General features: G+C 44.0%; 2 protein-coding genes across 3 annotated transcripts in view; one reads left to right on the top strand and one right to left on the bottom strand.

The window, feature by feature from the left end:
- The first annotated feature begins 7,419 nt into the window (after positions 1–7,419).
- Positions 7,420–16,034, top strand: GALK1 (galactokinase 1). The gene is made up of 8 exons (XM_075277266.1): positions 7,420–7,696; positions 9,678–9,867; positions 10,794–10,913; positions 11,891–12,026; positions 12,900–13,081; positions 13,158–13,308; positions 13,629–13,791; positions 15,917–16,034. Exons 1-8 carry the CDS (start codon positions 7,553–7,555, stop codon positions 15,986–15,988), a joined length of 1,158 nt encoding a protein of 385 aa, XP_075133367.1. The 5' UTR covers positions 7,420–7,552; the 3' UTR covers positions 15,989–16,034.
- The window catches only part of ITGB4 (integrin subunit beta 4), a 38,688-nt gene continuing 33,327 nt past the window's right edge, over positions 14,717–20,077 (bottom strand). For both annotated transcript variants that reach the window (XM_075277240.1, XM_075277239.1), the window contains 4 exons: positions 19,641–19,796; positions 19,391–19,555; positions 18,340–18,456; positions 14,717–17,315 (listed from right to left, as the gene is read on the bottom strand). In XM_075277240.1, coding sequence (XP_075133341.1) covers positions 17,176–17,315; positions 18,340–18,456; positions 19,391–19,555; positions 19,641–19,796 — 578 coding nt within the window. In that variant the 3' untranslated portion in view covers positions 14,717–17,175. The remainder of the gene's footprint in view (positions 17,316–18,339; positions 18,457–19,390; positions 19,556–19,640; positions 19,797–20,077) is intronic.

Below are 20,077 nucleotides of genomic sequence, written 5' to 3'. Positions count from 1 at the left end.
TATCTTCTATCAGTGATGAAGAATTAGGTAACCGCTGTGTTCAGAATATACTGCATAGGAAAGGATTCATTCTAATCTTATCTAGTGCCCCTATAACATTCCCTTCACACATGGTCTAATTTTGCTCTACAGACACAGCTAATGTTCATGTGGATTTGCAGCAGAATTACAGCAGATTTGACCCTTTACATTCAGTTTGTATCCACAAACGCATTCTTTATATATCACAAACCAAATAAACTTTGTTTAGATCCCACATGACATTTCTCGCCCTAAGTGTATCTTTTGTACTAATGATCCATACACAGGAAAGGTCACCAGTGTCTGATATGTGGGGGTCCATCCCCAGACCCTATTGCCCCTGGGCACCAGATACTGCAGATCAGTGGACGGGGAACAGAAGCAGCCCTGCTCATATTCCTGTAATAGGAGCAAATATACAGTTTCCTGGAGCCACCGCTATACAGTGGACGATGGTGCAGCTCTGCATCTATTGCTTGAACACTATAACTTCTGGTGCCCAGAGATAGCCACGTCACAGGATTTACACGGAGTTTGAGTGTTGGACTATCACAGATCAGACATTGATGGTCTGTGGGTTGGTCATCAGTATAAAAATTTCAATGTGGCCAGAAATGTCATGCGAGGCAGTATATAAAACAGTTTATTTACATGGGAAGAACATAAGCTTATCTTCATATTCCCACTGAAATAAACAGGTTAGGCCAGCCTAGCAGTGAGGGGATGTTCATGATGAGATTGAGACCAGTGGTGTAACTACCACCATAGCAGCAGAGGCAGCTGCCACAGGGCCCGGGACATTAGGGGGCCGGTGACAGCTGCTACTGCTGCTATCACTATACTTGGGAGTCTTTTCGGACCCTCGAGTGTAATGATCGGCAGCCCGGGAGAGGTAAGAAACACTGTTACTTACCTCTCCACTATCCGGGCAGACTTCGGCCTAGTCGAGTGACGTCTCATGTTCCCGACCTGCGTCCTGGGCCATGTGACGTATGACGTCATTGAAGATGGACTACTTCGGAGGCTGACAGCGTAGGAGTCGGGAGATAGGTGAGTAACAGAGGTTTTTTTTATGTTTTTCTCCCCCTGGGTCTCCGATTATTATACTGTGGGGTCTGAAAAGACCCCAGAGTATAATAATTGTTTATGGGTGTCCACAGTGGGACATAATACTGTGTGCAGGGGCCACTATGGGGTACAATACTGTGTGCAGGGGCCACTATGGGGGATAATACTATGTGCAGGGGCCACTATGGGGTACAATACTGTGTGCAGGGGCCACTATGGGGCATAATACTGTTTGCAGGGGCCACTATGGGGGATAATACTGTGTACAGGGGCCACTAAGGAACATAATACTGTGTGCAGGGGCCACTATGGGGCATAATAGAGCGCGCAGGAATGCGGAGGTCGGTCGACGTCTTCGGCATCTGTGTCGGTCGGGGGGGGGGGGGGGGCATGTCAAAAGTTCGCCACGGGGCCCCGCCATTCCTAGTTACGCCACTGATTGAGACTGAAGGTTAACTTATACTGCAAGTACGGCCAACCTGATCAGGTGTTATTTGGTGCATGGTGTATATCAGGTACCAGACTATTATTTTTGAAAAAAACCAAAAAGAAAGTCCACAGCCTACAATAAGCATAAATGGATCCAAGGAACTTCTATGTGCACAGAAGCAGACCTCCCGGTCTAGGTAGAATAGTAACACTTGTAGACAAATATCCAGCACGATAGGATGCTCCAATATACTGTATATTTATTGTTTGTTTTCATGTGATATATTGATTTGTCTTAGTGCCTGTGCAGGTGTATTTTGTATATGTCATTATCAGGTGTTGGCAATTATGTTAGTTGTTTTAGACAAATTAGCAGAGGTATTTAATTTTTTTTAATGTAGATTGTGAGCCCCACATACGGCTCATAATGTACATTTTTTTCCTATCAGTATGTTTTTGGAGTATGGGATGGAAACCCATTCGAACCAAGGACTCCAGCGCTGCAAGGCTTCAGTGCTAACCACTGAGCCACCGTGTGGCCTAGCAGAGGTATTTATCCTGCACTTTAACACTATGAGTAAGGGGCATACACCCAGGGGTGAAACTACCTTTTTCGCCGCCCGAGGCAGACGACAGAAAGCCGCCCCCTCATCCTGGAGGAGGGGGGCGGAGCAAAGGGGGGCGGGGCGGCGTTAGCAGGCAGAGAGCAGGCAGGGGAGCCTGAGCCTCTGCCTGAGCGTCAGAGGAGGCTGGTGGAGCAGCGCTGCGTCCACAGGGCCTCCCCAATTCACTGCTCGCTTCCCGTGCCGGGCTGCGAGAAGCAAAAATGCCGCCCCCCCCCCCCGGCCTTGGCATAGCGCCGCCTGAAGCGGTCGCCTCATGGGAGGTGTGGCGCTGCATACACCCTGAAACGCGTCAGTGTGTTATGATGTGGCGTCTCATTTGTCTGTCTTGTGACATGTTTTTGTAAGTTTTTATTCCCTTTTTTCACTCCAGATTCTTTTTTGAATATATTTTTCTATCATTAAAAGTTAAGTTTTATATATACTGCATATATATATATATATATATATATATATATATATATATATACAGTGTTGGCCAAAAGTATTGGCACCCCTGCAATTCTGTCAGATAATACTCATTTTCTTCCAGATAATGATTGCAATCACAAACTCTTTGGTATTAATATCTTCATTTAATTTGTCTTCAATGGAAAACCACAAAAAGAATTGTCAAAAAGCCAAATTGGATATAATTCCACAGCAAACATAAAAAAGGGGGTGGACAAAAGTATTGGCACCGTTTGAAAAATCATGTGATGCTTCTCTAATTTGTTTAATTAACTGCACCTGTTACTTACCTGAGGCACCTAACAGGTGGTGGCAATAACTAAATCACACTTGAAGCCAGTTGAAATGGATTAAAGTTGACTCAACCTCTGTCCTATGTCCTTGTGTGTCCCACATTGAGCATGGAGAAAAGAAAGAAGACCAAAGAACTGTCTGAAGACTTGAGAAGCAAAATTGTGAGGAAGCATGAGCAATCTCAAGGCTACAAGTCCATCTCCAAAGACCTGAATGTTCCTGTGTCTACCGTGCGCAGTGTCATCAAGAAGTGTAAAGCCCATGGCACTGTGGCTAACCTCCCTAGATGTGGACGGAAAAGAAAAATTGACGATAGATTTCAACGCAAGATTGTGCGGATGGTGGATAAAGAACCTCGACTAACATCCAAACAAGTTCAAGCTGCCCTGCAGTCCGAGGTTACAAACAGTGTCAACCCGTACTATCCGTCAGCGTCTGAATGAGAAGGGACTGTATGGTAGGAGACCCAGGAAGACCCCACTTCTTACCCAGAAACATAAAAAAGCCAGGCTGGAGTTTGCCAAAACTTACCTGAGAAAGCCAAAAACGTTTTGGAAGAATGTTCTCTGGTCAGATGAGACAAAAGTAGGAAAAGGCATCAACATAGAGTTTACAGGAAAAAAAGAGGCCTTCAAAGAAAAGAACACGGTCCCTACAGTCAAACATGGCGGAGGTTCCCTGATGTTTTGGGGTTGCTTTGCTGCCTCTGGCACTGGACTGCTTGACCGTGTGCATGGCATTATGAAGTCTGAAGACTACCAACACATTGTGCAGCATAATGTAGGGCCCAATGTGAGAAAGCTGGGTCTCCCTCAGAGGTCATGGGTCTTCCAGCAGGACAATGACCCAAAACACACTTCAGGTCAGCACTAGAAAATGGTGGTGAGAGAAAGCACTGGAGACTTCTAAAGTGGCAGCAATGAGTCCAGACCTGAATCCCATAGAACACCTGTGGAGAGATCTCTTGATGGCAGTTTGGAGAAGGCCCCCTTCACATCTCAGGGGGGACCTGGAGCAGTTTGCCAAAGAAGAATGGTCTAAAATTCCAGCAGAGCCTTGTAAGAAACTCATTGCTGGTTACCGGAAGCGGTTGTTCGCAGTTATTGTGTCTAAAGGTTGTGCTACCAAGTATTAGGCTGAGGGGGCCAATACTTTTGTCCGGGCCATTTTTGGAGTTTTGTGTAAAATGAGAAATGATTTGACTTTTTTTTTCATTCTCTTTTGTGTTTTTTCATTGCAAGCAAAATAAATGAAGATATTAATACCAAAGAGTTTGTGCTTGCAATCATTTCCTGGAAGACAACAAGTATTATCTGACAGAATTGCAGGGGTGCCAATACTTTTGGCCAACACTGTATATATATATATATATATATATATATATATATATATATATATATATATATATACACACATATACACTCACCGGCCACTTTATTAGGTACACCATGCTAGTAACGGGTTGGACCCCCTTTTGCCTTCAGAACTGCCTCAATTCTTCGTGGCATAGATTCAACAAGGTGCTGGAAGCATTCCTCAGAGATTTTGGTCCATATTGACATGATGGCATCACACAGTTGCCGCAGATTTGTCGGCTGCACATCCATGATGCGAATCTCCCGTTCCACCACATCCCAAAGATGCTCTATTGGATTGAGATCTGGTGACTGTGGAGGCCATTGGAGTACAGTGAACTCATTGTCATGTTCAAGAAACCAGTCTGAGATGATTCCAATACTCAGGTAGGCTTTGGCGTTGCAACGATGCTCAATTGGTACCAAGGGGCCCAAAGAGTGCCAAGAAAATATTCCCCACACCATGACACCTCCACCACCAGCCTGAACCGTTGATACAAGGCAGGATGGATCCATGCTTTCATGTTGTTGACGCCAAATTCTGACCCTACCATCCGAATGTCGCAGCAGAAATCGAGACTCATCAGACCAGACAACGTTTTTCCAATCTTCAATTGTCCAATTTCGATGAGCTTGTGCAAATTGTAGCCTCAGTTTCCTGTTCTTAGCTGAAAGGAGTGGCACCCGGTGTGGTCTTCTGCTGCTGTAGCCCATCTGCCTCAAAGTTCGACGTACTGTGCGTTCAGAGATGCTCTTCTGGCTACCTTGGTTGTAACGGGTGGCTATTTGAGTCACTGTTGCCTTTCTATCAGCTCGAACCGGTCTGACCATTCTCCTCTGACCTCTGGCATCAACAACGCATTTCCGCCCACAGAACTGCCGCTCACTGGATGTTTTTTCTTTTTCGGACCATTCTCTGTAAACCCTAGAGATGGTTGTGCGTGAAAATCCCAGTAGATCAGCAGTTTCTGAAATACTCAGACCAGCCCTTCTGGCACCAACAACCATGCCACGTTCAAAGGCACTCAAATCACCTTTCTTCCCCATACTGATGCTCGGTTTGAACTGCAGGAGATTGTCTTGACCATGTCTACATGCCTAAATGCACTGAGTTGCCGCCATGTGATTGGCTGATTAGAAATTAAGTGTTAACGAGCAGTTAGACAGGTGTACCTAATAAAGTGGCCGGTGAGTGTATATGTGGGCGAGTGCTCACGTGCATATATATATATATATATATATATATATACTACCGTTCAAAAGTTTAGAAATGTCCTTATTTTTTAAAGAAAAGCACAGGTTTTTTCAACGAAGATAACATTAAATGAATCAGAAATACACTCTATACATTGTTAATGTGGTAAATGACTATTCTAGCTGTGTAAGAGGGCCAATATATGTTTAGAAAATCCTTGCGCAAATATGTTAGCACAGCTGAAAACAATTTTTCTGGTTAGAGAAGTTATAAAACTGACCTTCCTTTGAGCTAGTTGAGAATCTGAAGCATTACATTTATTGGTTTGATTAAACTCTCAAAATGGCCAGAAAAAGAGAACTTTCATGTGAAACTCGACAGTCTATTCTTGTTCTTAGAAATGAAGGCTATTCCATGCAAGAAATTGCCAAGAAACTGAAGATTTCCTACAATGGTGTGTACTACTCCCTTCAGAGGACAGCACAAACAGGCTCTAACTAGAGTAGAAAGAGAAGTGCGAGGCCCTGCTGCACAACTGAGCAACAAGACAAGTACATTAGAGTCTCTAGTCTGAGAAATCGACGCCTCACAGGTCCTCAACTCTACAGTGAAGAGGTGACTCCGGGATGCTAGCCTTCAGGGCAGAGTGGTAAAGAAAAAGCTATATCTGAGACTGACTAATAAAAGGAAAAGATTAATATGGGCAAAAGAACTCAGACATTGGACAGAGGAAGATTGGATAAAAGTGTTATGGACAGATGAATCGAATTTTCAGGTGTTTGTGAGATGCAGAACAACTGAAAAGATGCTGGAAGGGCCTGACGCCATCTGTCAAGCATGGTGGAGGTAATGTGATGGTCTGGGGTTGCTTTGGTGCTGGTAAAGTGGGAGATTTGTACAAGGTAAAAGGGATTTTGAATAAGGAAGGCTATCACTCCATTTTGCAATGCCATGCCATACCCTATGGACAGCGTTTGATTGGAGCCAATTTCATCCTACAACAGGACAATGAGCCAAAGCCACCTCCAAATGATGCAAGAACTATTCAGGGAAGAAGCGGCAGCTGGTATCTATCTGTAATGGAGTGGCCAGCGCAGTCACCAGATCTCAACCCCATTAAGCTGTTGTGAGAGCAGCTTGACCGTATGGTACGCAAAAAGTGCCAATCAAGCCAATTCAACTTGTAGGGGGTGAAATTTCCCCAGATGACCTCAGAGAATGAACAACTAGAATGCCAAAGGTCTGCAAGGCTGGAATTGCTGCAAAAGGCGCATTCTTTGACGAAAGCAAAGTTTGAAGGAGAAAATTATTATTTCAAATAAAAATCATTATTTCTCACCTTGTCAATGTCTTGACTATATTTTATATCCTGCCAGCCTACTTGTGGCCACTGCTAGGGGCAGACTAAACCACTGGATACAGAAATGGCTTCACTACCGGAGACCCCGTCACTGCCATTCTGATATCAAATATGATGGAAAATAGTGGGCATTTACTTTATGTGCCTAGGGCACCCAAACACCTTGCAGGTTATTAAACTATCGCCCTGGATCAGACATGCCCCCTATCCTGTGGATTAGATTAAGATACACAGCGACTTTTCCTGCGACTAAAGATCATCGTGTCACGCTGTGCTACTGCAACAACGGAAGGGAATGGAGGTGCAGTGTGACCTCAGGGTGCTGCGCCTACAACTAGTTTTTTTTTGTGACTATAGGTCTCAGGCTTAGCACCTTTAGGGGTCACACTTCGACTCCATTCACTTACATTATTGAAGGAGTTGCAGGGCAACATGGGGCCTCTGATTGCCGAGTGGCCCTATGTCTTATTTGTGGCAAAGCCCAATTGAATGAGAACACTTAATTCTGCTACCACTAGGGGGAGCGCAATGCATTCTGATTCCTTTCCACTGGTACCTTCTGCAGCCACTAGAGGGAGCGCCCCGCACCCAGTGACTTTTCAGGACCGGTTGTCAGCTCCGCTCCAGCACTACAAGCTGAGGCAGACTCCATAAGAATAAGCGCCAACTTGTCAGCCATACAGCGTCGGAGCTGGTCAGGTGATACACGGGGGCGTGGTCAGTGGACACCCGGATGTGCACTTAGTACTGTGCAGCGATGTCTTCTCCTGAGGATGAAGCCCGGCGGGTGTTTTCGGAGACCTTCGGAGGGATTGAGCCGGTCATTGGAGTGTTTGCCCCCGGAAGGGTGAATCTGATCGGCGAGCACACCGACTACAACGGAGGCTTCGTGCTGCCTATGGTGAGGGGTCCGTACTGAGGGAAGCAGCGCTGGTCACGTGATCACTGAGCGGTCACATGACTGGAGTGCTGTGCAGGACTAGGAGTGATCAGAGGGGGGCGCATACTGTATAGTGTCAGCTGCTTTCTCCTGTACTAGTCAGTGTATTGGATCAGTCTTTTATCATCTGTCACTGCCTCCATATTTGTATGGCTATAAGCAGGAGTAACGCCATCCTGCAGGCTGCCAGAACTGTACAATGTCAAGGCAACTGCGGCAAATGATAAGAATATTTCACGCATTGGGGGGAATTCCTCAATCCCTCTGTCCCTCTGCGCTAGCATTGCAGGATGATATTGTGGCGCACATTCGGTACAAGGACAAATATGCGCCACAGGCCCTGATCCGCACCTTGCTCGTTATATTATGCGAATGTTGGCGGAGCCGACAGTTTCATTATAACACACATCATTACGCTGGCAGGAGTTAGGGTCCATTCACACAGAGGAAAATGGTGAGGAATTTGGTGTGGAATTTCAGCACTTAAAAAAAAAAGCCCCCATTGACTTCAATGGGTTCAAAAGGAAAGTCAATGGGAGGCTTTTTTTTCAGCACTGAATCTGACGTAGATTCCACACCAAATTCAGCACCATTTTCATCCGTGTGAATGCACCCCTATAATGGAAATCTGTGCTTCCTAACTGGTGGAGATATACAGGGACGTCAAGACTGATATATGACCAGGCCACAGTCTCTTCCCAAATTTCTCTGAACCTTTAATAAGACTGGCATACGATACACCAGTCTTAAAGAGGACCTTTCATGGATTTGGCCACGTGCAGTGATATATACCGCTGGAAAGCCGACAGTTGGCTTTCCTGATTTGTACCCCAGGTGAAGAGCTATCAGTGCCATACTGTAGCTCTTCACAGTCAGAAGGGAGTTCCTGACACTTTGTCAGGAACGTCCTTCTGCACAGCAGCGCCACACTGTACTGTGTGAGCGGGGAGGAACGCCCCCTTCCCTCCTGATAATACTCGTCTATGGACGAGCTGTGTGAGCAGAGGGAGGGGGCGTTCCTCCCCGCTCACACGGTACAGCGCGATAGGCGCTGCTGTGCAGAAGGAACGTTCCTGACAGAGTGTCAGAAATGCCCTTCTGCTGATGAAGAGCTACGGTACCGGGACCACTAGCCCTTTACCTGGGGCACAGATCGGGAAAGCCGACAGTGTGCTGAATTCAGTGCACTGTTGACTTTCCAGCAGTATATAGAGCTGCCTGTGCCCCAAACCATGAAAGGTCCTCTTTAATAACTGTGCTCCAATATGTTGCTTAAAATTCCACTATTAAGAATTACAACTTGTTATGCAAAAAGCAAGCCCTCATATATACGGTAATTATGCAAAATAAAAGAATTGAAAGGATATGGGTTTTGTAAAAATTGAAGAAAAACTGAGAAAAATTGCTAATTGAAGGAACAAAATCCTGATCCCGAAATTTTTTTTTTTTTTCGTTTTTTTCCCTTGGGGTTACATATTGATGACCTGTCGTTTACGATAGGTCATCAGTATGAGATTGAAGGAGATCCGACATGTCCACCTGCGCCAATACTATCACATTCAGGTTTGTTTTCCTGCAATATGTGGATGAGCTTAAATGAAATCTCATTCACTTTGCTGGTACTATAAAACGCAGCATTCTTTTTGGCCCTGTATTTTCGTAGCAGGTAAAATTGCTGTATTTCCACAACATAGGGCTTTAGCCTAAGGGTTTATGTTTTCACCAGCCTCTGCCTGCAAGCACTTGTCTATGGGGTCCATCGGTTTCCTAAAGTAACCACTTTTTTATGCAGACTAGGTTTCCGTTCGGGGGGTTCCCAAGCGGACTCCCCAAATGGAAACCCATGCACAGATGTGAACAGGGCCTTAGTAGTGACAATAGATGATAATGATTAGAAGGACATTACAATGATAGAAAATGTTCTCCTGTGTTTTCTATACAGGCCTTGCCTCTCATTACGGTTATAGTAGGGAGTCCCCGGGATGATGGAAAGATTTGCATCGTCACTACAGCAGAGGGGGCCGATGAGCCACACAGAGTGGAATTTGAGACCCCAAGAGTGGACAGACCTCTAACAACTGGAGCACCAAAATGGGCTAACTATGTTAAAGGAGTAATTCAGCATTACAGAGGTAAGCGACAGAGGTAGAAATGATAATGGTAAGGCATCGGAAAGGAGGGGTCTTCTACTTTACACGCCACCCCCTATGAGCCAGAGCAGACAGCTGCTGACAAGCAGATTGACTACATGGATGGTTATTTGTTTGACCGGCTGCCATCTATTACCTCTCTCTTTGGCATCTGTCTGGGTACAGCAATATCAGTAATTTGCCAGGGGTCTTGTGAGCTGGATCTCGAGTGATCAGCTGATGAACATATCAGCTCCTATATGGAGGTAGTTGTTTGTGATGACAAATCCTCTATAGGCCATTAGTATCAAATTGGTGGTCCAACACCTGGCACCCACACTGATCAGCTGTTGGAGTACAGAACTATCTGCTCCTGGATTCATACACTGTGCTGAAAACTGCTGATTGGTTAGAATGCCAGGTGTTATACCTACCTATCTGAAATTGCTATGTCCTAAGAACAGGCCATCAATAGCTGATCTTGGAGAATTTCTTTTAAAAAGGACCTTTCATCACTAACTTAGCTCCTGGTAATAGCCACCCCTCCACTGATTCTGGGGTAGATGTAATTTTTTTTCTCTAGCCCCACCATTCCTGAGCAATAAGTGCTGTTAGTTTTGGTGCTTTATATGTTAGTTAGGCTCTGTACTATCAGGTAGGTGGTGTCAGGCACCAGTCAAAGTCAGCCAGCGTCAGAGATCAGAATCACACCCTTTGTCAGCTCCTGCCAGTACAGAGCCTAAATAGCATATCAGCATTGATTGCTTGGGAATGGTGGGAGCTAGAGAAAAAATCCCAACTGTGGTGGTGCAAGCTCCTCTTTAAACTGTATAATATCGTGTTTGCAGACATTCTGTAATTCTTACTACCTGTACATTGGAAAACATATAATACAAGCTTGTCAATGACTTTTCTTTGTGCTTTCTCAGCTGGCCCCATTCCAGGGTTTAATGCAGCGATTGCCACCAGTGTGCCATTGGGCGGAGGTCTGTCCAGTTCTGCATCTTTAGAAGTTGCTACCTATACCTTCTTACAGCAGCTGTGCCGAGGTTAGAATACTCATGTTCTGTATTCAGTATACTCAGTGTAAGAGATTTGCACGCATGGCATAAAAAATACGTGTCGCTGTCATAGGATGCAACTTTTGTCATAAATCATTTTGTGATCTTCTGATATAAATGCTGGTAACGTGAAGTGCAGGTGTTGTGGAGTAAAAACTCGGCCAGGAAGTGCCAGACCACAAAAAGTCACAGGGGTGGCCCATTAAGTGCTTAACTTCACCATGCCCAATGCCAAGCATTGTCTGAAATTATGTAAAATATGCCAACAATGGATTCTCGGGTGAGGGTTTATAATTATCAATTATCTTCATATCTTGGAAACCCCTTTAAAGTGAGGCTCCTGAAGGGTGAGGAGTCTGGTGTAAAGGAACTCTGCATATAGCCCTAACCTCAAATCCATCAAACACCATTAGAATGAACTTGAACATCATTGGCAAACCAGACTTTCTCCTCCGTCATCTGTATCTGACCTCACAAATATTCTTTTGGCTGAATAGACACCAATTCCTACAGACCCTCCCCAGGGGCGTAGAAGATTAGGGGGCTGTTCTACTATATTAACACCCTTGGTTTTAAAATGGGATGTCCAAGAAGCTTATATACATGTGACAAACATGGTCCACATGCTTTTAGCTATGGAGGACATGTCTCTGCAGGGAATTTGTAGATCTGTATTATAAAAACAAAGCTCTGACCACTATAAGGATATGTTAATTAATGAATCCATACAGATATGAACCTAAATATGATGGGGTTAAAAAGAAAAATGCCAGCTTTTGGGCATTGTATACTTTTTATATGCTCAGTGAACATATCATGTGATTTGACCTAATCCTCAGGTTTATTCCTCAGAATCTGGTGGCGATACATAGATGCCTTTCATAGTTCTTTCTATCTTTATGTGTTTTTGCATTTATAACTCACTATGTGTTTGTCATATCTGTGTCATATTTGCTTTGTACCAGATGATGGCGATCTTGTACAGAAAGCCCTTACCTGTCAGAAAGCTGAACATACGTTTGCTGGAGTGCCCTGTGGGATTATGGACCAGTTTATATCTGTCATGGGAAAAGAGGGCCATGCTCTGCTCATTGACTGCAGGTCAGTATAGGGCTTAACCACACAACACAACGTACACAATATTCACCTTTAGAAGCCATTGGGGCAAATATTGCATTGAAAAACTGCATCTGGGGTAGATGGTGTGTGGTTTTAACAAGAGGTAATCTGCAACCTCAATTTCCAGGTTCTTAACCCTTGTTACATTTTTTTGTTGCAGGTATGCTGATGTTTTTGAGCCAAAGTGAATTTAGCAGAAGGGAGAATTATAAGGGCTTTCTTTATATTTCCCATTCCTATTGAAGCCATTATTGATTTTGGCTCAAAAAAATGTAACAAGAAAAAAATGTTTATCCAGATTAGAAAGTGAGAAGCGAGTGTTTTGCGTTATTGGGGGGCATTGGTTTGAATAGTTATTGTGTAATTCTCCATTTCTCCTGTGGTGGCGCTGCAGGGAAATTAAGCACATACTGCTAAGTTCCTTTTACAAATGACTGCTGATCGAAGGTGGTCTCAATAGTATGACTCCCTTTGATCACTTTATTTGGGGACCTTAGTGAGACCAAAGCCAGTAACACCCTTAAAGGGCCCCTTCACACGGAGTATACGCGTAAACGTTCCAGATCAGCAGCAGCAACATATCCCATTGTTTTCTATGGGAGTCAGCATACGTGCGCGCTCCCCATAGAAATGAATGGAAAAAAGCAGCCCATTCATTTCTATGGGGAGCGCACGTCTGCCGGCTCCCATAGAAGCAATGGGACCTGTTTTAATCGCCGCTGATTCGGAACGTTTACACGTTCAGAATCAGCCAGCGTATCCTGCGTGTGAAGGGGCCCTAATACCATTGAAGCATATTGTGAAAGGAAACATGTGGCATGAAACCTGTCGCTTACTGTCCTTGTGTTGTTCCAGGTCCCTGGAGGTAAAACCACTCCCCCTTACAGATCCCAAATTGTCTGTTCTCATCACTAATTCTAATGTACGCCATGAGCTAACAGGCAGCGAGTACCCCACACGCAGGAGGCAGTGCGAGGAGACCGCAAAAGCTCTGGGTAAAGAAAGTCTGAGAGACGCCAGTATGGAGGATCTGGAGGGTAAGTGGTTTGATGTAAGCCCTAGTAAAGGCTACTCACCCGGATAATGGTTATAACCTGTAATACGTTATTTCAGCCAAAAAGGAGAGTCTGAGTGAGGTGTGCTACAGGCGAGCCCGCCATGTCATCTCAGAAATAGAGCGCACTACTAAAGCAGCAGAAGCTCTGGAGAAAGGCGATTACCAATTGTTCGGTAAATTAATGGTGGAGAGCCACAACTCATTGAGGTAGGACACAATAAAGTGAACACTCCCCTATCGTGACATTGTGGCAGCCTCATACACTTATTATTGAAACAGAAGAACCCTGGATGCTTTGGGGGATACTATCTATAATACAGTGCTCAGGCTCCTGACTCGTACAGAACTAAAATACATGAAATTTGACATGACTCCTAAACCCTGCCACGTTTTGTGAGGGGTGTCCACAGTACACATCTGTCTGCCCAGGGGTTTTTCAGTAATGAATTTGTTCTTATCCATGATGTGGCTGATGTCTTCTGTTCTCCTATAGTTATGGAAGTGACTAAGAACTTTTTCCTCTGCAGGGACGATTATGAGGTTAGCTGTCCAGAGCTGGATGAGTTGGTTTCAATTGCAATGGAAATTCCAGGTGTTTACGGCAGCCGGATGACTGGAGGAGGCTTTGGAGGTTGTACTGTGACTTTACTGGAGGCTTCAGTCGCCGAGAAGACCAAACAACAGATTAAGGTGACTGATTCATGGTAAAGATGGCTGTACAGTTCAGACTGTATAAACTGCAGAACCAGCCCACCATCTATATGTGTAGTAGATATTCCACTGACCCTTGTTTGACATGTACTTGAGGTTGAGGCCACACATTGCGGTAAAGCAGTGGTTTTGGCCTTTGCAGAAACACAGTGAAACCCCCCCCAGCATTTTACAGTCCCAGCAAAGTGAATGGGATTTCACTTAATATCATTCATACATTGCAGAAGACGCTGCAGAAAACTTAACATGGTACTTTTTACTTTTATATGGGGGAGGCAACATGCAGTGAAAACACAAGCATTTTTGGGCGTGCCTGTTCTGTAGTGTTTTTTTTTAGTTGGGTTTCACTATGCATGGCCTTAGTTTAAAGGGACCCTCTGGGATTCCTTAGGATAGGCCATCAGTATGGGAGCAGTGGGGGTCCAAAACCTGGGACCTCTGTCAGTCAGCTGTTTGATGAGTTTGTAGTACTGGTCGCTTCCCTGTGCGAATGACGTCACTCATCGATCACCTTGTACAGCCACAGCTCAGTCCCTTTCAGGTGAACGAGGCTGAGCTGCTATCCCAAGCACAGCTTCTGTGATATATATGGAGCTGTGCTTGGTATTCAGTGAAGAGGTCACAGCACTCACTGCTGCGGCCTGATCAAGCTGCTGATTGGCAGGGGTCCCTGGGTGTTAGACGTCCCCCCCCCCATCATTCACATATTGAAAACCTAGCCTAAGGAAGTCCCGAAACAGTCTTCATTTCAGAGGTGTCTGGAAATGTCATACAGCCCGTGTAGATGGGGCAGTCCGCTGAATAAGAATTTTACTGATAGCTATTGAGCTTGTATGGCCACCGTAATATTCTAAAATCTTAGGCATCAACAGCAAATAGTCGCACCCCAATAATGATAGGAGACTTGTATGAAAATGCTTTTATTATTACAAAAGTTAAACCAGCTTTATAGATGGCAACAGTCTGTAAACAAAGCAGAGCGCACTAACATTCGGACAACGGTTTTAACATATATATAATATATACACCAGTGGCCCTACACCTGGAGAATTGCATTACCTTCTCATAGATAATACGCTGTGGTCAAAAGGAAAGTGCATAGTCCAATTGTGAGTAAGAATTGTACGAGTGTCGGTTTTCTGGTATTACGTGTAAGGCACACAGGTTTCTGGGAGAACGTACTATAGCACCTGCTCTCTAGTCTAATAGACAGGCGTTCCTGTGTGACCTTTCATTCACTGTCTTAGTCCTTGTAGGTTTGCAATTATTATAGTAGTTCGCTTTAGCAACTAAAATACTGCCCACATTAACAAACCTTGACCTAAATCCATTATTTTCACTGGCTAGCATCCAAGGGCTTAAGGGGATTGGCCTTGGCTGCTCCTCTGAACACAGACCAAGGTAAACTATACTATGTCCACTACAACCATATCTGCAGATATCTGCAGAGGGGAATATTGTGTTGTGGAAGTGATTTCTTTTGATGTCCATATAAATTACATTTGCAAATGAAGAGCCCAAGTGCCCCATTCACAACTATGGGACTCCTGGGACTGCAATCTCCGGCAGCCCCATAGTAGTGTATGCAGTGCCAGTAATGCAAGCGCAGTAGGACTATAAGCCCTGTGGGTAGGGGAATAAGAGTCTGTAATGGCAAAACCTCCTTATGTCTTACATGAACAGAACCAGTTACCTCTCCAGACAAGTCTAAATAAAATTTCTGGAGAATTTTATCTGATAGCATTGAAACTGCTGTTCCTCTATTGTTCCTCCTAGAAATTGAGAACTGGGTTTTATTACATCCTCTATCAAGGGGTGTGACCTTATACTATCTAGTACACTAATCACTGATTGGTCAGTGTCAGACTGCAGGGACACGCCCATAACACCCAACTGTTAATTTATTCATAAATTTCTAGGAGGAATAACAGAGGACAGGCAAAACTTAGAGAATGTAGAAAAGATGAATTGTTCTTGCAAGTGGAATGAAAGTATGTAAGACATGGCAGGAGAGGAGACAAGTGTTTTATTAAAGATGTCTAGAAATATACACCACATAGAAATGTATTAATCGTTTTCCTCGTTGTGTTTTTTTTTTCTGTAGGAGAAATACCGAGGGTCTCCATCATTCTACATCACGAAGCCATCTGCAGGGTCTGGGGTCTTGCCAAAATAACCTATCATTGTAACCATGGCCTGTTTTTTTACGAAATAAAGCAACCAGGTTTCTTTCTCATAGCTGATGTGTTGGGTTTGAGATGTCTCTTTTTCCCATAATGCATTGGTTTGGGGTATTTAAGACTGTAGTGAATGAGATCTAACACAAACATGTAGGAAAAAAATTGTGCAGTTGCCAATAGTAACCAGACAGCAACCCAACTGACTGCTCTTCTTTTCCATTGCACTATTTTTAGAATTCTCCATCGTGCTTATTGCTTTGGTTTCACTGTCCCTTCAATTCTTCTCATGGTGGTCACCAGAAATATTGAGACTTCTCAGTGACGCTATCGTTCCAGAACAGCACCTGGACATATGGAGTGTGGTATATTGTGTTACCTATACCATACTTCTACCCTATTGTCTATATCAACACCAAGTACCAGACCCCAATACAAAACCCTTAGGACACAGTTCACCATTTGCAATATTTTTAACATAGGCTTTAAGGGGATTATCCCAGAATCACAACTTATACCTTCTCCATACGTGTCTATGTGAGGGTCCCGTGTCTCCTGTTTGTGCATGCCGACTGCCCCTCAGTTCAACGTCCACAGATCTACCATAGATAGCCACTCAGTGCTCTGCTATTTCCCTCAGTCCCATAGAGCCTAAGCAGAGCAGTAGCTCGCATGCATGACCAATGCTCCATTCAGGAGACCCTGCTCCCCCATTGATGGGGTCCTGGTGACCATAGACCTATCCTGTGCATAAGTGATAAGCTGTGATTCTGGGACAACCCCTTTAAGTGTATAAATTCTCCCTTTCTGTCATATATTTTTTAAAAAAAGTTATTTACAAAGCATAAAAAGTTTAAATAAAGTTTGGTTTAAAGCATGCAGTGAAATGGAGGATGCTGGGATAGTACTGTCAGCGCCGTCTCTTCCCTCAAAGCATTGCAGTTATTGAGCATTATATTGAAAAGCTTGATGCAGACAGAAGTGTTATCCCATTTGGTACCTTGTGTAGCACCTACGTCAGTATCGGTCATATCCCCATCCCTAGATGTACTGTCTTGTATGCAAGATACTATAAGAAGCATGGGAAGAATGGGAACTCCAGCAGTACAAAGGAATAAAGTGCCAGGGATGGGAATGTGTCACCTAGGCAGTTACATAGTTCTGGGTAGTTGTGGACATACATCTCTTAGGCCTCGTAGAATTGTCGATCCACCTGCCTGCTGAGGGATCCTCCAGACATCATTGTTCGTGTTACGTACTCTTTGGTGATTTGCTGGGTGACTGTGCCGGAGCTTTCCATCCGGTGAGAAGTTACAGACATACCATCTGTTAATAGAAGAATGTGGCATCAGAAAGAGTCAAGTGTGACCATAATACATGAGAAATATACCATAAGAACGTTAAAGGGATCCTATCTTTCAAACACTTTTTTTTTTCTGAGTAACACGTCGGAATAGCCTTAAGAAAGGCTATTCTTCTTCTACCTTTCGTTGTCTTCTCCGCACCGCCGTTCCGAAGGAATCCTGGTTTTAATGGTATGCAAATGAGTTCTCTCGCAGCACTGGGGGCGTCCTCAATGCTGCGAGAGAACTCTCTCCAGCGCCACCTCCATCTTCGTCAGCAACGCCCTCTTCAGCCTCTTCTTCCGGTGCAGGTTTCAGACTTCTAGGTCTCGGGCAGAGCAGACTGCGCATGCCCACAGGCCACAAGAAAATGGCCGCTTACACAGTACAACAAAAGGTAGGAGAAGAATAGCCTTTCTTAAGGCTATTCCGACGTGTTACTCAGAAAAAAAAAAAGAACACGTTTGTATGATAGGATCCCTTTAAAAAAATGTAGGGAGAAATTTAAAAAAACCTTCTAAATCCAGAAGAAAATAACAGGTGTGGGAAAAATGCTGTAAAGTATTGCTTTCAGAAATAGAAGGGTTAATAGTTTATGTTTCATCAAAATTAATAAAATGAAGTGAGTGAAGAAAAGGGAAATTTAAATCCCATCAATATTTGGTGTGACCTCTGCCCTTTGGAAGAAGAGTCCTGGAAATGATGGTATGGCCTCCATAGAACATCATCCAGTCTGTCTGGGACTACATGAAGAGACAGAAGGATTGGAACAAGCCTACATCCACAGAAGATCTGAGCTTAGTTCTCCAAGATGTCTGGAACAACCTCCATGCCGAGTTCCTTCTAAAACTGCAAGTGTACCGAGAAGAACTGATGGAAGGTAAAAGGTCACACCAAATATTGATGGGATTTAGATTTTTCTTTATTCTGTTAATAGGTTATTTCTATCAGTTAACAACATTATACACAACATTAATATGTAATGTGAACTGGGATACTTTTATTACCTGGGAAGAAAGGCTCCGACATCGTAGAGTGAGTGACATTGGTCTGACTGTATTCTGTTGGCAGATTAAAGACTTCACGACGTGTCATCTGCTGTGTCCCAAACTGAGAGAAGTTTCCTACAAGTAACACAGATCATGTATGAACGGCATTGTACATGTGATGTCACTGAATAGCAGTGCTGGTGATCTAGACTTAAAAGGGGGTTCTGATGAACTTCTCAACTGTGCAATAACATATATTAGCTATAATCTGCAAAACTAGCATAGCTGTCTGCTAGAGAGTACTCTGTATCACTATACTAGGCCTATAGGTGGAGCACAAAGCTTAAGTGGTGAGTTGGGTTCAAGATACAGCCCTGGTCAAACCTCACAAAGCAATGTCAGGATGCCCAGGGTTGCACACTACTGCTTCTGCCATGATATGTCTCCATGTAAGGAGTATGACCAAGTAGTCTATGCTGTAACTACACATTAATGTGCTATAGTAAAGCAGATCTGCCACCTGAATACATTGTCCAACATAAAGGATATGACAAGGACAAGTAACTCTACTGAGTACTTAAAGGGGAATTCCAGAACTTTTTACAGATGACCTACTGTTAGGATAGGTCATTAATATTAGGCTGCTGAGGACTCACCCCCCAGCACCCTCACTGATCAGCAGATTGAAGGGGCTGCATTGTATACCATGCATAGTGTTGTGTCCGTGCCTTGTATTGCAGCTCAGACCCATTCATTTAAATGGTACTGAGCTACAGAAAGACCATATCACTGATGGACATAAAGTCAATCACTAAGATCAGCCAATAATTGGAGGTGTCAGGAGGTAGACCCCCAATGATTTGCTATTGATGACCTATCCTAGGAATAATACCTCCATCTAAAAATCTTGGAATATCTCTTTAGCTTTTAACTGTTCACTTATCTCTTAGTCCCTAACTCCCTGTAACAAACGGAAATGTCCTAAAATAAAGTAATTGGTACTATCACTATGTCTATTAGAAGGCAGTGGTGCCATCTGTCCCTCCATACCACAGTCCCCTGCACTTACCTCCATCCTGTGATTCTATGGTAATGATTCCTTCTCTCTCTGGCCCAAAGCCTTGTGTGGTTTTGGCCTGCACCTTGAACTTGTAGGGAAGGTTCTCACTCAGGAAGGGCACGGTCAGTGTTGTCTCGGGCATATCTCCTTCCACGTATATATTCCTTGGCTCTCCTGAGGTGAACACGATTATATAAATATAGGACTCTAAGTCTAGCTATGTACGTGCTAGTAATAAGAACCCCAGACATTCTCTTACCTCCACCATGCAGCATTTCACAGGTCACCATGTATCCCAGGATGGTCCCATTGGGTTTTCTTGGTCTCACCCAGCTGAGTTGTAGAGAGTCGGGTGTCAGAGCAGTGAAAACAAGGGGTCCGGGTGCACTTGGGGTGCTCAGAGTGAAAGGAGAACCTGTACAGAAGATACAAATGGTTATATGACTTGATAGGATTTCCACTATCTTTCCTTTTTGGCTCAGGTGGATAGACTACTATTAGTAACCCGACTGTTAAAAGTATCTCATCCTGCACGATCAACTTAAAACCCTACAAGGCATCATAGCACCTTTTACGCACCTTCTTATTACTCCCTACATGTATTTTGGGACTGTCCATTAACCCAATCACTATGGTGCTCCATAAACTCCATGGTAGACAATCTAAAATAACAAAATATTCCTATGTAATGTGCTT

This window comes from Leptodactylus fuscus, chromosome 6 (genome assembly GCF_031893055.1).
Source record: "Leptodactylus fuscus isolate aLepFus1 chromosome 6, aLepFus1.hap2, whole genome shotgun sequence".
NCBI lineage: Eukaryota > Metazoa > Chordata > Amphibia > Anura > Leptodactylidae > Leptodactylus > Leptodactylus fuscus.
Note: the sequence above shows the minus strand (reverse complement) of the source record. Positions and strands in the feature narration are given on the sequence as shown.

Bases quoted from the DNA above. Each gene is read 5' to 3' on its own strand.
- GALK1 (XM_075277266.1), top strand. From the start codon at position 7,553: ATGTCTTCTCCTGAGGATGAAGCCCGGCGGGTGTTTTCGGAGACCTTC. The intron at 10,914-11,890 runs GTTAGAATACTC...GCTTTGTACCAG, and splicing joins CTTACAGCAGCTGTGCCGAG to ATGATGGCGATCTTGTACAG. The intron at 13,309-13,628 runs GTAGGACACAAT...TTTCCTCTGCAG, and splicing joins GAGAGCCACAACTCATTGAG to GGACGATTATGAGGTTAGCT.